Source organism: Phaenicophaeus curvirostris, chromosome 25 (assembly GCF_032191515.1).
Source record: "Phaenicophaeus curvirostris isolate KB17595 chromosome 25, BPBGC_Pcur_1.0, whole genome shotgun sequence".
In the NCBI taxonomy this organism is placed as follows: domain Eukaryota; kingdom Metazoa; phylum Chordata; class Aves; order Cuculiformes; family Cuculidae; genus Phaenicophaeus; species Phaenicophaeus curvirostris.
The window spans coordinates 5,579,684-5,593,903 of NC_091416.1; the positions used below are offsets into that span (position 1 = coordinate 5,579,684).

The following is a 14,220-nucleotide window of genomic DNA, read 5'->3' on the forward strand; positions in this document are numbered from 1 at the left end:
AGCCTCACACAGGCTTTGCCAGCGCTGCCCTGCTGAAGTAGAATAAAAATCCTCCTAAATAAGGCTTGAGCTGCCAAAGAAACAAATGGTTTCTATGTGCAGATGAAGTTAAAACACATCACTGCAGAGAATCAACCCTCCCGAAGCTCCTATTTAATGGAGAGGCACCGCCAGGGTTAGTAGGCTAAAAATTTGATAGCTGTTCTCTTCCTTTGTTTGTGTAGATCACACGCTGCTCTCTGCACCTTCCTTCTCGCCTCCCGAAAGGAATGTTGTGGAACTGTAATTGTGTGTGTGTGTGCATGTATATGTACAGAGAGAGATGTATAAGAACTATGCCAATAGCCCAGAGCATTTGCAAACAGCCATACAGAAAGCTCTTTAGAAGAAGCAGACGGAGGTGCGATCTCAGCTGGCATCGAGAGCTCTCGCTCTGCTGGGGAAGGGCGACTCAGGAGACAGGACACTAGCTCAGGAGGGACCTCCAGTCCATAGCATGTTCTGTCATAGAATCATAGACTGTCCCGAGTTGGAAGGGACCCACAAGGATCATTGAGTCCAGCTCCTGTTCCTGCACAGGACACCCCAACATTCACACCGTGGGGCTGAAGACGTTGGCCAAATGCTTCTGGAATATTGTCAGGCTGTGACTGCTTCCCTGGGAGCTGTTCCAGTGCTCCAGCACCTTCTGGGTGAAGAATCTTCACCTAATATCAAACTTAATCCTCCCCTGGTGCATCTTCATGCCATTCCCTCAAGTCAAGAGAGAAGAAATCAGCGCCTACTCATTCTCCTCCCTGTGTGAGGAAGCTGCAGAGCATGATGAAGTCTCCTCTCAGTCTCCTCTTCTCCAGGCTGAACTTAAACCACACTTCATACATCTTCCCCTCTAAACCCTTCACTACCTTCAGCTGTGGGGGAAAACAAAGAGCAGGGAGGGGTATCCAGGCTGAGTGAGCACACATGTACACACAAGAGCTGTCAAACATCAGAAGCAGAGCAACCAGCAGGGCAAGGGAGGGGATTATGCTCCTCTGCCCCACTCATGAGACCTCATCTGGAGCCCTGCATTTGCTTCTGGAGTCCTCAGCGCAGGAAGGACATGGATCAGTTGCAGCAAGTCCAGAGGAGGCCACGGAGATGATCCAAGGGCTGGAGCATCTCCTGTATGAGGACAGGCTGAGAGAGTTGGGGTTATTCAGCCTGGAGAAGAGAAGGGTCCGGGAAGACCTCAGAGCTTTTCCTGTGAGGGTGGGGAGGCCCTGGCCCAGGTTGCCCAGAGCAGGGGTGGCTGCCCCATCCCTGGAGGGGTTCAAGGCCAGGTTGGATGGGGCTTGGAGCCCCTGATCCAGTGGGAGGTGTCCCTGCCCCTGGCAGGGGGTGGGACTGGATGGGCTTTAAGGTCCCTTCCATCCCAAACCACTCTATGATTCTATAATCTCCACTCCACAAGCATTTGGCTTCCAGTCTTGTTGCTGTGCAGTGACACGCTGAAGCAGTGCCATGCAAAGTTCTTGATCCACGCACTTCAAGCAAACAAAAGCTGGTCCTCTTCAGAAATAATTCTCAAAGTCAAGTAGTTGAAAAGACCCTGCCAAAACTTTTCTAAGCAGAAACGTGATCCTTCCTTTCTTCCCTCTCAAACAGTGTGGGTTTGTGAGATCAACTCCTACTGGCTCCTGCCAGAGCCTGTGTTTTTTTCTGTTTCAATTTCTCATTCATTTTTCCAAAGGGGAAAAAAAATCCATTCTTTATCAAGATCTTCCTCACAGACTCTGGAGTCCAGGGCTCTCTTCCAACAAAGCAAACATCCCTGAGAGCACTCAGAGGCTCCGACTCTCCCGCCAACTACTTTGCACACTGTCACATTGACACAAAAAATGCATTTGCCGTTGGGAGAACACATTAAATAGAGATGCTTTGGTCAAAGTCTCACAAATGGCCTAAAAACCCCATCCATCCTTATAATCCTGGAGCACTTCATAAAGCACCAGGGCTTTTCATTGCCAAGTCCCACCAGAGCACAGTTAAAAAGAGCAGCTAATTCACTTACCCGAGCAATCAGCTCCCCGACCATCCCTGTCCACGTGCCGTTTGCCTCAGGGACTCCATACACACCATCGCCAACGAGGTGGATCTTATAGTTGAAACGCAGGATCTCTGCCAGCTCCTTCAGCATGTCCACGCAGAAGCCCTCGTAGCGGTCGTTGCCTTCCAGCTCCTGATGGTTCCACTTCAGCATTAAGTAAGGGTTTTCCTGCATTGAAACTGGGCAGCTGTCATTCCCATCTTAACCGAGACATCCCACCAGTACGGCGCAGGGCACGGGGCAGAGAGGGCTCCCTGGCAGCATCGGAATGGCAGAGGCTCTGATGAGCCAACCTCCCGTGTCAATATATCCCTCTCAATCAGGATATGAGAGATATGGAAAGCTGATTTGGCCACTTGGAAACCCAAAGTGATGTAAAGTCAGCAGAGCTGTGTCTACACTGCTATTTATTGACCTCTGCTCTATCAGAGACGGCCTCAAGTTGCACCACGGGAGGTTCAGATTCGATATTAGGAAAAAATTCTTTATTGAAACAGTGGTGAAGCTTTGGAAGAGGCTTCCCAGGGCAGTGGTGGAGTCACCATCCCTGGAGAGGTTCAAAGAATATGCGGCTGTGGCACTTCGGGACACGGTTTAGCAGGCACAGGGGGGTCATGTTGATGGTTGGACTGGATGAGCTCAGAGCTCTTTTCCAACCTTAATGATTTTATGAGGTGCAGAGGGTAAATCCCAGTTTAGAAAATGAAGCAGAGCTAAGGTATCCTGCTCTGGGGGCTGTTTCCAACTCCAGTGACTGTTCTGACTTACAGCAAGACATACAGAACTCAGCCTCTCTTGGTACAGAGACGCTTGTCCAGTTTGTCCCCCTTTTCAACAAGCTTTGTAGGACATGAGGCCATAGAGCCCAGAGTTGTTCAGGATTTTGAGTGTCTTTAAGGAAGGAGCAGAGATACTGCACAAAATCACAGGGCAGGCAGCACCTGGAAGGGGAATTTGTTGAGTAAGGACAGTGGAGCATGTAGAGGTGAAGTCTTGGTTCATAAAAGGTGTACCCATCTTGGCCAATTTCAGTAATTTCATGGGTAGAAGGGACAACTGCCCCTTCCAACTTACCAGCTGTACGCAAAACAAGAACATCATTCAGAGTTGAATGCAAAATGGCAACTTATCCCGGTCCCAGCCCTCTCCCCAGCTGCTTCTGAACTCATCAAATATCATTTCCATATGAAACATCAACTTGAGTTTAATTACACTGTCATGAATTGTCCTCAGTGCTGTAATTAGGGACTCGGTCGTCTGTTCTTTATGAAATCAGTGTGCGATGCTGCATGCTGGGGGCTGAGGAGGGTAGGAAGGGGAAATCATATCCTAGCTGATTGACACCCCTAAGTGTTGGACTGGCGAAGAGCTAATGGGAACTGTAGGTGACCCCCTCACTTACCAGGATGGTGGTGACAATGAGCGTGGTGTTGAACAGACTGTCTGATATGTTGGAGGAGAAGATCCTGTTGTCCATGCTGAGTCCTTCCGAAACGTGCCAGTGGCCAATCTGGAGAGATAAATGATACAGTAAGAGAATTTACAGGGCAAATTACCGTATGCACCCACCATATGGCTCCAGTGTCTGATGCCCATCGAGCTGGCCCTGGAAGAGGTGTTTACAAACGCTCCATTAACCTTACAATGCACTCCCACACCGGGATGGCCAAGAGATAAACCCGCTGGTTCATGGCTCCAGCACACACGCACCTACATGACAGCACCAAAAACCTGTCCCTGCTCACAAGAGGGGCTGCCTTCCCATGCATCCTCTCTGCAGCCCTGCACCAGGAAGGATCTGTGCCATGCACAGGTACCCAAGGCTTGTGATGACCAAGCAACCTTCTGCTTTGTCCCCAGGTGCCACCAGGACAGGTCCATCTCACCAAGCAGCCCCTACGCAGCGAAATCTGCAAGCTTGTCCCACCCAGCACGGTGCGGCTGGGAGCCTCTGCCATCCCTCACACTAAGACACGGCAGCTAGGTGATGGATACAGGCTGAAGACTTGGTTGTTGCTCTCAAATTGGTGGATTTTGACAGACCCCTCCACATCCTCAGCTCTCTGAAGGCCAACTCCTAGTATTTGATAGGAATGGTTGGACTCAATGATCCGATGGGTCTTTTCCAACCTGGTGATTCTATGATTCTACATGGGACAGGCCACCAAAGTGCTTCATGAAGATGATCCAGGGGCTGGAGCACCTCCCATACAAGGAGAGGTTGTGAGAGTTGGGCTTGTTCAGCTTGGAGAAGACTCCAGAGAGACTTTAGAGCAGCTTCCAGTACTGAAAGGGGTTCCAGGAAAGCTGGGGAGGGGCTCTGGATCAGAAAGGGCAGGGATGGGACGAGGGGGAATGGTTTTCAGCTGAAAGAGTTCCTCGGAGGTAAAAGCCACTTCACAGGGAGCATCGCATCTTCCCTTGCAATCACTGGAGCAGCAGCACGGACATGTGCAGACGCTTTCCAGCCCTGACCAGCAGCTCCACCTTGGCAGCAGGTGGTAACATGAAACTACACTCTCAGCGGTGCTGCACCATGACTCATATCCTCTATCAGTTATAAAGGATGCCAGCCACTGGGATTAAGTACCTCCAAACCCTTTGATTCAGGCTCATCACAGCCAAGAGCTCCATGGACAGCCTAATTCACCCATCCAAGCATCAGTGTCACTGCTGCAGTCCTAATTCCCATCACCGGTGGTGGGGACAAGTCTCTCCTAGCACTTGGGAGGACATCGTGACTCAGCTGTGACGCAAGGCAACCAGCCGCTGCCTTCAGCCAGGGGGAGGAATATTCAACAAAACCTAATTTTAACTTCAAGAGCCTAATCTCCCTCCCTCAGAGCACTGGGCAGAGAGATCAGCACCTCCAGCAGCTTGTTCAGAGCATGCAAATTAGGTTTTTACTTTCTTATGCTTCCTAAAAGAGTCTCTGATTTTTCTCATGGATAGACCAGGAAGGCCAGCTCCTTCCGAGACCCCTTTTCTTTCCTTTTTCTCCCGCAAAGCCTGTCTGCTCCCATCAATCCCAGCTCTCTGCATGCTGGATTGCTGGCCACAGCCAAAGCCCTCTGATGCCACAGAAGGGAGCACTGCTGTGACCCTCAGGGTCATAGAATGGTTTGGGATGTGGAAGAACCTTAAAGCTCATCCAGTTCCAACCCCCCTGCCATGGGCAGGGACATCTCCCACTGCATCAGGGTGCACAAAGCCTCATCCAACCTGGCCTTGAACACCTCCAGGGATGAGGCACCCTTGATTTCTTTGGGCAACAAGAGGTAGAGGTTGGCCCCAGCATGCAGGGGTGTCTTCATGGCTCCTCCACAGCCATGGTGCCAGATCAAATCTGTTCCCAGTTCCCTCGTGCTGACACGATCCATCTCAGGCACTGAAAGTCTAAGGCAGGTTCTCCTTTCGCTGTGCCACAGTTGTCAGGGTGGTAGGAAACAAATTGATTTCTCTTCCGCCAAAGAGTAATCTTATTATGTTCAAAGAGGTGGGTGGAAGGCGACACAGAGCTACGGGCCAGGCGACTGCACTGCCACAGAAATGAATGGGAAGCACGCTGATTTACACCGCCCCAGGATTTACTCCATGCACTCAGTTACTTTTCTTGGCAGTGCTTTGCCTCTGGCGTGACTGATGGTTCAAGGATTTCAGAGTCACTTCCCAGCTCGTGCATCTGAGCCAAACACAACCTGAAACTGCTGCAGGCTGAATCGCTCTGGACACTGAGGAAAGGGCCACGTCCTTTCTTCTCCTGACTGTCGGTGCAAATCCAGCCCAAGCGACTCCGACTCACAAGCTGTTATGGAAGCATCCACCTGTGAGGAATCCCAAATCCAGTCTCCTCATCGCTAGGCACAAGGAGCAGTGGGAAGCTTATACTCGATGGCTCTGTAGAAGGAAAGCAGGCAGGCAAAGCAAAAGGCAGTCGCATGCGTGCTTGCTCTCCTTCATAGAATCATAGAATCATAAAATCACCAGGTTGGAAGAGACCCACTGGATCATCGAGTCCAACCATTCCCATCAATCACTAAACCATGTCCCTCAGCACCTCGTCCACCCGACCCTTAAACCCCTCCAGGGAAGGGGACTCAACCCCCTCCCTGGGCAGCCTCTGACAGTGCCCAATCACCCTTTCTGTGAAAAATTCTATCCTAATGTTCAGTCTAAACCTCCCCTGGTGGAGCTTGAGGCCATTCCCTCTCGTCCTGTCCCCTGTCACCTGGGAGAAGAGCCCAGCTCCCTCCTCTCCACAACCTCCTTTCAGGGAGTTGGAGAGAGCAATGAGGTCTCCCCTCAGCCTCCTCTTCTCCAGGCTAAACACCCCCAGCTCTCTCAGCCGTTCCTCATAAGGCCTGTTCTCCAGCCCCCTCACCAGCTTTGTTGCTCTTCTCTGGACTCGCTCCAGAGCCTCAACATCTTTCTTATGGTGAGGGGCCCAGAACTGAACACAGGATTCGAGGCTGGAGTTGAGGCACCAGGATACAGAAGTGCAGGCAGAGCCAGCTGAGTCCCTGAGCGGGTGTTTACTCTGTGGATAACAGGACAGAGATCATTCCTCTGAGCTGCCAGCCCAGTCCCTTCTCCAGCAGAAACAACGCTTTGCTAAAACCACCTGGCATGGCAAGAACCTCTGAATGTATTGGAAGCATTAACTCTTGGAGGCTGCCCACCAGCAGAAGAGGCACAGGAGGTTACTACCCTCACCTGACAAAGAAGGAGATGGAGGCACAGTGTCAGAGCAGGCTGGGAGCAGATCTTGGCCATCCTGTCCCACTGACAGCTTCTTGTGGCTTAACCACAGTCAAGCTTGTAGCATCACGGTGATGCTGCAGTGCAGGACTCATCTCTGGGAACACCAGTCCCAAACTGGAAGATTTACCATATACTTCATATGCAGGGAGGAACCCTTGAGGCAGAGCTTTAACTGGCCTGCACAGGGTCTGGATGGGTGTGACGGGATGGATTTATCCTGGCTGTATTCCTCACCTCTGCACAAAGGTGCTTGCCTCTTGCTGAGACTGCTGAACAACATCCCATCTGCAGCAACCGCCTCTCGGAGTGAGCCATCAGTCATAAGCATCGCCACATTTTTTTTTTTTTCCTCTCTCAGATCTCACAACCAGAGATTAGTGACAGATTAACTTTAATTTTAACAGCCCTAACTGTTCTCAAATTCGTCCCTCCCCTGCTGGCATGCTGAGACTAATTGTCTGCCTCCTCCTCTGACAGCGCAGTGGGGTTGACCTTGCTTTTAACACAGCATCAAAGCCAAACCCTCCCATGTGCTGGGGTGTTTCCACCCCACCCTGCCTGGTTCCAGGTTCCAGGGTGATCAAGCCCCTAATCAACTCCTCGCGCTGCTCACTGTGTCAGAAGATGTCTGGGAACATCACATCTCTCCCTCTCTTGCAAGATGGATGTCAAGGTGATTTTAATCATTTCTATCTACGTATAAAGCACCTTGGAAAAAGCCAGAAAACATATTCATCTGCAAAACGTGATGGAAAACAATCAAACCCTCTACATGGACATGGAGGGGAGGATCCTGTTGTTAAGGCTCTGAACTAAGACTTAAGAGTTTTTTAGGACTTGGGAGTTTTTAGTGTTGGATATGATTGGTCTGTATAAATACACCAGGTGGAGGAGGTCCATAGCAAAGAGGTAGCACAGCTTTTGAAGCTAAAATGATAGCGTTGGCACAAAAATAAATAGATGTAAACCAGCCAGAAATAAACAGGCTGAAAATTAGAAGAGGGTTTCTAATGATCGAGGGAGCTGAAGTGATGGCAGATCATTCCCAGAAGAGCGGTGAAGGCAACACAACCACCTGGTTGCACGTTGGAGCTTTGCAAGAGGGATCGTACATGTTCATAGCAGGCGACAGTCCATGGAATGGATGGAGAAAGGTCTCTCCGTGTCCAGTTGCTGTGTGGTCCCACTGCAGACCCTGATGTTCTCACCTCTGTACCTCACTGCACTCAACCCCTCTGCCTCCACCACAGGGAGAGTGCTCTGCTCATCCATGCAAATGTCTCGATTCAGGAGGTTTGCCTTGTTGTGTCCTTGTTGTAGGCAGGGAGCAAACATACAGCATCAGTGTGAACCAACCCAAAGAGCCTCAAGCTTGGAATGAGCAAGGAAGTGCCATTGCGTGTGACACTGCCCCATCCCCACCAGCCGGCAAGGTCCCTCAAATTAACTGCTTTGCAAAAGCCGTTATTTGGATTGGTGACACTTGAAGGTTTCACATCTCTGCAGGAAATCACCAGCGGCTACTGCGATGCAAGTGGGGCATTCCCAGTTCGCTCCTGCAAACCTCCATCTCCTCTGTTCAGACACAGCTACGTTAACTTTCTCCTCGTGGTGTGAGATGACAAAATACCACTCATGCTTACGATTTTAACGAAATCTTCTGCTCAGTGCCCCACAAGCCTGAATGGCAGTGAGAGAAGAGATGGCAAGATCTCTCCATAAGCTCCAGAGGCTCCACAGGTCTCACCACCCCCGTTGCCCAGCAGAAAAATAAGGTAAAGGGATCCCTGAATACAGGTGTCTTAAAACAGGCTGGAGACCAACAATGCAACACCACCAGATACGCTCTGAGTAGCACTGTCCTACAGATTGCACTCATCACCCCACCTTCCTCTGCATCTCCAGGAAAAGGAAGGAGTGCAAAACACTATGATTTCTCCCCATGTCCGTGTTTGGAGAGCCTTGTTGGCACTAATGGGAAAGAGAGTTGGCCAGAAGGAGACACCGTTAAGTAGCTCCTGGGTACACGGTGCCTTCACGGGCCTGAAGTGGGGGAATTCGAAGTGTCTGAGATGGGAAAGGGAATAAAAGAAATAAATGAAGGATAGCCTTCAGGGGACACTGCGCAGGTTTGCCACTTCTGAAGGACACCACTGCAAGACTGATACTAACAAGACTAGCAGGCAAAAGCTTGATTTTCTAACCTTGGGGGCTGGAATCGGATGATCTTTAAGGTCTTTTCCAACCCAAACCTTTCTAGGATTCTATGATTCCTCCAGAGAAGTCAGCATGGAACATAGTGAGCATCAACTATTAAAACCTGTATAACTATGAGACATGCACACAACCCACTCCTGAGGCCATGCAGCAACCACCCCGCATCCCCTGCCTCCCCAGATGTCCCCAACACCACCAGTACCTGGCATGGCCCAGGCAGGACCTAATCATAGAATCATAGAATCACCAGGTTGGAAAAGAACCACAGGGTCATTGAGTCCAACCATTCCCATCAATCATTAAACCATGTCCCTCAGCACCTCGTCCACCCGTCCCTTAAACACCTCCAGGGAAGGTGACTCAACCCCCTCCCTGGGCAGCCTCTGACAGTGCCCAATGACCCTTTCCATGAAAAATTTTTTCCTAATGTCCAGCCTAAACCTCCCCTGGTGGAGCTTGAGGCCATTCCCTCTCGTCCTGTCCCCTGTCCCTTGGGAGAAGAGCCCAGCTCCCTCCTCTCCACAACCTCCTTTCAGGTAGTTGTAGAGAGCAATGAGGTCTCCCCTCAGCCTCCTCTTCTCCAGGCTAAACACCCCCAGCTCCCTCAGCCGTTCCTCATAAGGCCTGTTCTCCAGCCCCCTCACCAGCTTCGTTGCTCTTCTCTGGACTCGCTCCAGAGCCTCAACATCCTTCTTGTGGTGAGGGGCCCAGAACTGACCCCAGGATTCGAGGAGCGGTCTCACCAGTGCCGAGTCCAGAGGGAGAAGAACCTCCCTGGCCCTGCTGGTCACGCCGTGTCTGATCCAAGCCAAGATGCCACTGGCCTTCTTGGCCACCTGGGCACACTGTGGCCTGCACCAAGTTCACCAGGTCCTGGAGGGCAAGAGACACTCCGCTCTCGGCAGGATCAGCCCCTGAACTCTTGCTGGGGGTAACAGCTAAAGCAGAACAAGTCCCATCGAGGCTGATTAGCTGCTTCTAAGCTAAAAAGGTTTGAAACGGCAGGGATCGCGGAGGGTCTCAGAGCTATCAGCTGGTAACTCATCTGTATCTCATCAACACAGCAACTAAGACACCCCCGTCACTCCCACCGCCCTGTCTCAGGACACCAGCAGAGCCTTGAGCTTCGTGGTGACTAACTGGCTGCGTGTAGGACTGGGCAAGGGGTCACAGGCAGCGCTGGGGACACGGTGCCCACTCAGGTCTCACGGTGTCTTCTCCTGCCTCTCTGCTCACTTGCATTCCCTGGGGCCGTATCAATCACAGCCCCTTCACTCCCTCCTCCTGTTAAGCTGCCAAACCTCAGCTCTTGGTTTACTGCAAATCACTACGCTGGAACCGGAGGGGTGTGCTGCAATATTTCTTAACAGGGCAAAGAAAGGGAAAAAATAAAAAGGTGACATTTACAAACTCAGTCCCTGTCAGATCTATGGATCACCAACACATTAATGAGTCTGTGCTTTACTGCGCATCCCATGAGCAGAGAGCAGCTCTCATACGGCTGGGGAAAAATTTCCACTAGTTAAGCTAAATTAGGAAAAGACATGTTTGGTGCGTTACATAAATGTATTAAAAATTGGATGTCAAAAAACCCTGTTCTCCTTGGCCAAAAGAAACAGCAAATTACAAAATCTGAGTGTCTCTGGTTTGTTTGCTGGCTGGATCATCTTCAAAATCTGGTGAATCCTCTATCAAAGCTGATGAGCTGGAAGTCCCAGTGGCTTTGATGGATGGAAGGCGAGAGAGAGAGGAAAGAGAGGAAGAGAGAAATGGGCAGAGACCGTGAGCTTGATTAAAAATAAGGAGAACAGAAGCGTTTCAAACAAGAGCCCGAGCAAATCAGTTAATATGACCCACGGGAACAAGCTTGTCTCCAGGATGTCAATGTCTGTTCCTTACCCCATCCCCTCATGGCAGGTTTAATTAAATGACTTCTAATTATTTCTATTACAAGAAGCGGTGTCAGTGAGAAGAAAATAACCATCTATAGCACAGCAGAGGGGTCTTTGTCTTCCCTTTGCAGTGACCAAGAGGTGCAGGCAGGACCCAGATCTCACAGCTCGGTCTGGGATGCTCTTCCCAACTGGACACATCACTCTTGCAGCAGGGATCTAACCCCGCTCCAGGCGTTATCAGTCAGGCAAGACCCCTGAGAAAGGGAAAGCAAACAGTAGAAAGGCTTCCGCAGGCATAAGGAACAGCTTTACAGAGACTAACTCCTCCCTGGTGGGATTCTGAGAGGGCTTGCAGCCACCCCAGGCTCTCAGCAGGCAGGGACCACCCTGTCCTTCCAGCATCTTGTTACTGTGACTGGAAGTGATTTATCACCATCACTGCCTGATGGGGAATTGGAAAAGCTTAGTCCCAGCGCAGCTTTCCTGGGTACCTCTGAAACATGAGGCTCTTTATTTACCCATCTGCAGCACGCAACAGGTAAACAATAAAAAACAACAACTGTTTTCCCTTGTCAGACCAGGTTTGGGGAGAAAAGCTGAGTCTTTTGTCTCTGGGCAGACTAGGCTACAGCCATAGCTCTCTGTGGAGCTCTGGGAGAATCCCTGCTCCAAAAGGACCCGTGCATCGAAAGTGAACTCCCTGCCACATTTAAACACATCAAAACCATAGCTGTCGTCGTGAGATTCGCAACGTTTTCTTCCTTTGCTCCAGCTGAATGCACGCTCTTATTAATGCGGATGGGCTGGGATCTGTCACTTTTGCTCAGAGCCTGATGGGTTTGGGAGATGATTAAAAGGGCACCAGTGCTATGAGAGATCCTACCGTGGGGAAAATGCCATCCTGATCGTCCCCTCACTCAGCTAAAGGCAGCATCAAAGCTGAGCTGTCACTTGACAGGTAAGAACTGGCAGGCAACATCCTTGCCAAGGCTAAAATTCACTCCTGCCAGACCAGGAGAGATTTCCTAATGCCAAAAACCTCTCTTTGCAAGGGTTGGGATACAATAGCTTTTGTTCTCTGCCAGCGTCTGGGAGAAGGAGCAATCTCAGAGAAAAGGGCGACTGTGGAGCTGTCAGCAGGGAAATAAGACAGATAAAAAGCCATTTTTTTGGGATTTCCACATTTTTTTCTTTTTTCCCCCTGAAGGATGTTTGGATTTCCCAGTAAGCCCCGAATTCCTAGAGTCTGTGTCACATAACCTCTGATATCTGTGGCTCTGCGTGGATATCCTTAACTTTAGCTGAAGCAGAAAATACCCCGTGGGCAGAAAGAGGGTAACAAGCAAGAAAAGGTCCAACACTGTGAGGAATCTACAAGCACTGAGACAAAAAACCAAATGAGAGTCTGAACTAAGCAAAGACATTTAAGAGCATCACGTACCGTAAACTGAGAGGTAAATTATGTTGTAGTTCCTCCCGCTCGCCACGCTGGGGAGAGACGGGGCAGATCCTAATGTGGAAAATGTCACTTTCCCCTCCAGAATCAGTTGTTTGGAAAGGTTCTTAGAACCCTCTTTGTCCATTTAATGGGAAACTCCCATGTTTTCTCAATCCAAATAATTTTGTGTAGACATGTCTGAGAGAATCTGAGGCTGAGAGAGTTGGGGGTGTTCAGCCTGGAGAAAAGAAGGCTCTGGAGAGACCTTACAGCAGCTTCCAACACTGAAAGGGGCTCCAGGAAAGCTGGGGAGGGACTTTTTACAAGGGCCTGGAGTGACAGGATGAGGGGGAAAGGCTTTAAATTGGAAGGGGGAAGATTTAGGTTACAAGTTTGGAAGAAATTCTTCACGATGAGGGTGGAGAGGCCCTGGCCCAGGTTGCCCAGAGCAGTGGTGGCCGCCCCATCCCTGGAGGGGTTCAAGGCCAGGTTGATTGGGGCTTGGAGCCCCTGATCCAGTGGGAGGTGTCCCTGCCCATGGCAGGGGTGGGACTGGATGGGCTTTAAGGTCCCTTCAAACACAAACCACTCTATGGTCCTGTCTCCACAAGCTTAAGAACAGGAGTGTCCTGAGCGTGAGCTCGCATCTAGCACACACTGTATGCCCTGCATTATCTCCTGCACAGGAGGGTTACTGTGACAGCACAGATATTGGCTCTAACATCACCACCTCAGGGGCCTGATACATTCAGACAAATCTAAATTATCTCGAGACACATTCTTAATGAAGTAAAACACGATCTGTTTGCCAACCCTGGCCCGCCAAGAGCTACCGTGACAGTCACGCCAAGCTTGTCGCTTGCTGAACGCCTCATCTTGCAAAGGGAGGGCTCTGCAGCCCCCTTGGATCCCACAGCAGCAACCAGACCATCCCCAGGCACCATCCCTGGGGCAGCGTGCTCGCTCATACCTGCCGGAAGCCGCTGCGTGTGTGCTGCAGGATTTTCAAGGCGTAGTTGGATCGCTGACCTTTGCTGTTGAATTCGATGTGGCCGGTGAGACCTTCCAATTCTACCTGTCCAAGAGAGAATGAGTTACAGCGCCCATCGAGGCAGCTCACAGCAGAGCCAGGGGTGGTGACCACTCAGGCATCCAACCCTCCCACAGCACAGACAACCCTCGTGGCTCAATCCTAATTGCTTTTCTGGCTAGGGTAGCACTGAGAGACATGGAGGAGAGCAGGAGAAGCAGCAGTATGAGATGCTCTCCCAGTTTCTTTGCACTAGCTGGTTTGGTAGAACCTCCTCTGCAGCTCCTCGCTGCCTCCCTCCATCCCAAAGCCAACTCAGGCACAGCCTCTTTGCCGTGTCACACTGAACCACGAGCTGGGGATCCCTCCACAAACCATTTCATGCTGTTTCATGGCACGGGGCTGGTGTTTAACACAAGAACGTGCTGCAGCAAAGCCAGGGCGAGCGCCCAGACTCCCAGTGCAGCTCACTTGCTGCTGGAGCACCTCTTGAGCAACAAGAGCAAGCTACTGCACCTCCTAGAAGCAGAGCCAAGGGAAGCTAAAGAGTTTGGTTCTCTCTAAAGGTGAAATTTAAAGCAGGGTTCACATGGACTAAAGCAGCACAAGGTTCAGTTTCAGCTGATCCTTCTTTTAGGGGAAAAAAGTTATCTCATGACATTTCAATTGCACCCCAAACAGACTCAGAAAAGATGCTCCTTCTGCATGGTCAAGCTCAGCTCTCAGGAATCACATCGAAAAACTCCAAATGCTCCACAAGGCTGAAATTTCAGGGTCTGTCCTCATGCCA

General features: G+C 50.6%; 1 protein-coding gene across 4 annotated transcripts in view; it reads right to left on the reverse strand.

Moving 5' to 3' along the window:
• The window catches only part of GRIK4 (glutamate ionotropic receptor kainate type subunit 4), a 230,804-nt gene that overhangs the window by 27,660 nt on the left and 188,924 nt on the right, over positions 1-14,220 (reverse strand). For all 4 annotated transcript variants that reach the window (XM_069876474.1, XM_069876477.1, XM_069876476.1 and 1 more), the window contains exons 10-12: positions 13,371-13,475; positions 3,492-3,599; positions 2,054-2,257 (exon numbers count right to left, since the gene is read on the reverse strand). In XM_069876474.1, the coding sequence (XP_069732575.1) occupies positions 2,054-2,257; positions 3,492-3,599; positions 13,371-13,475 (417 nt within the window). The remainder of the gene's footprint in view (positions 1-2,053; positions 2,258-3,491; positions 3,600-13,370; positions 13,476-14,220) is intronic.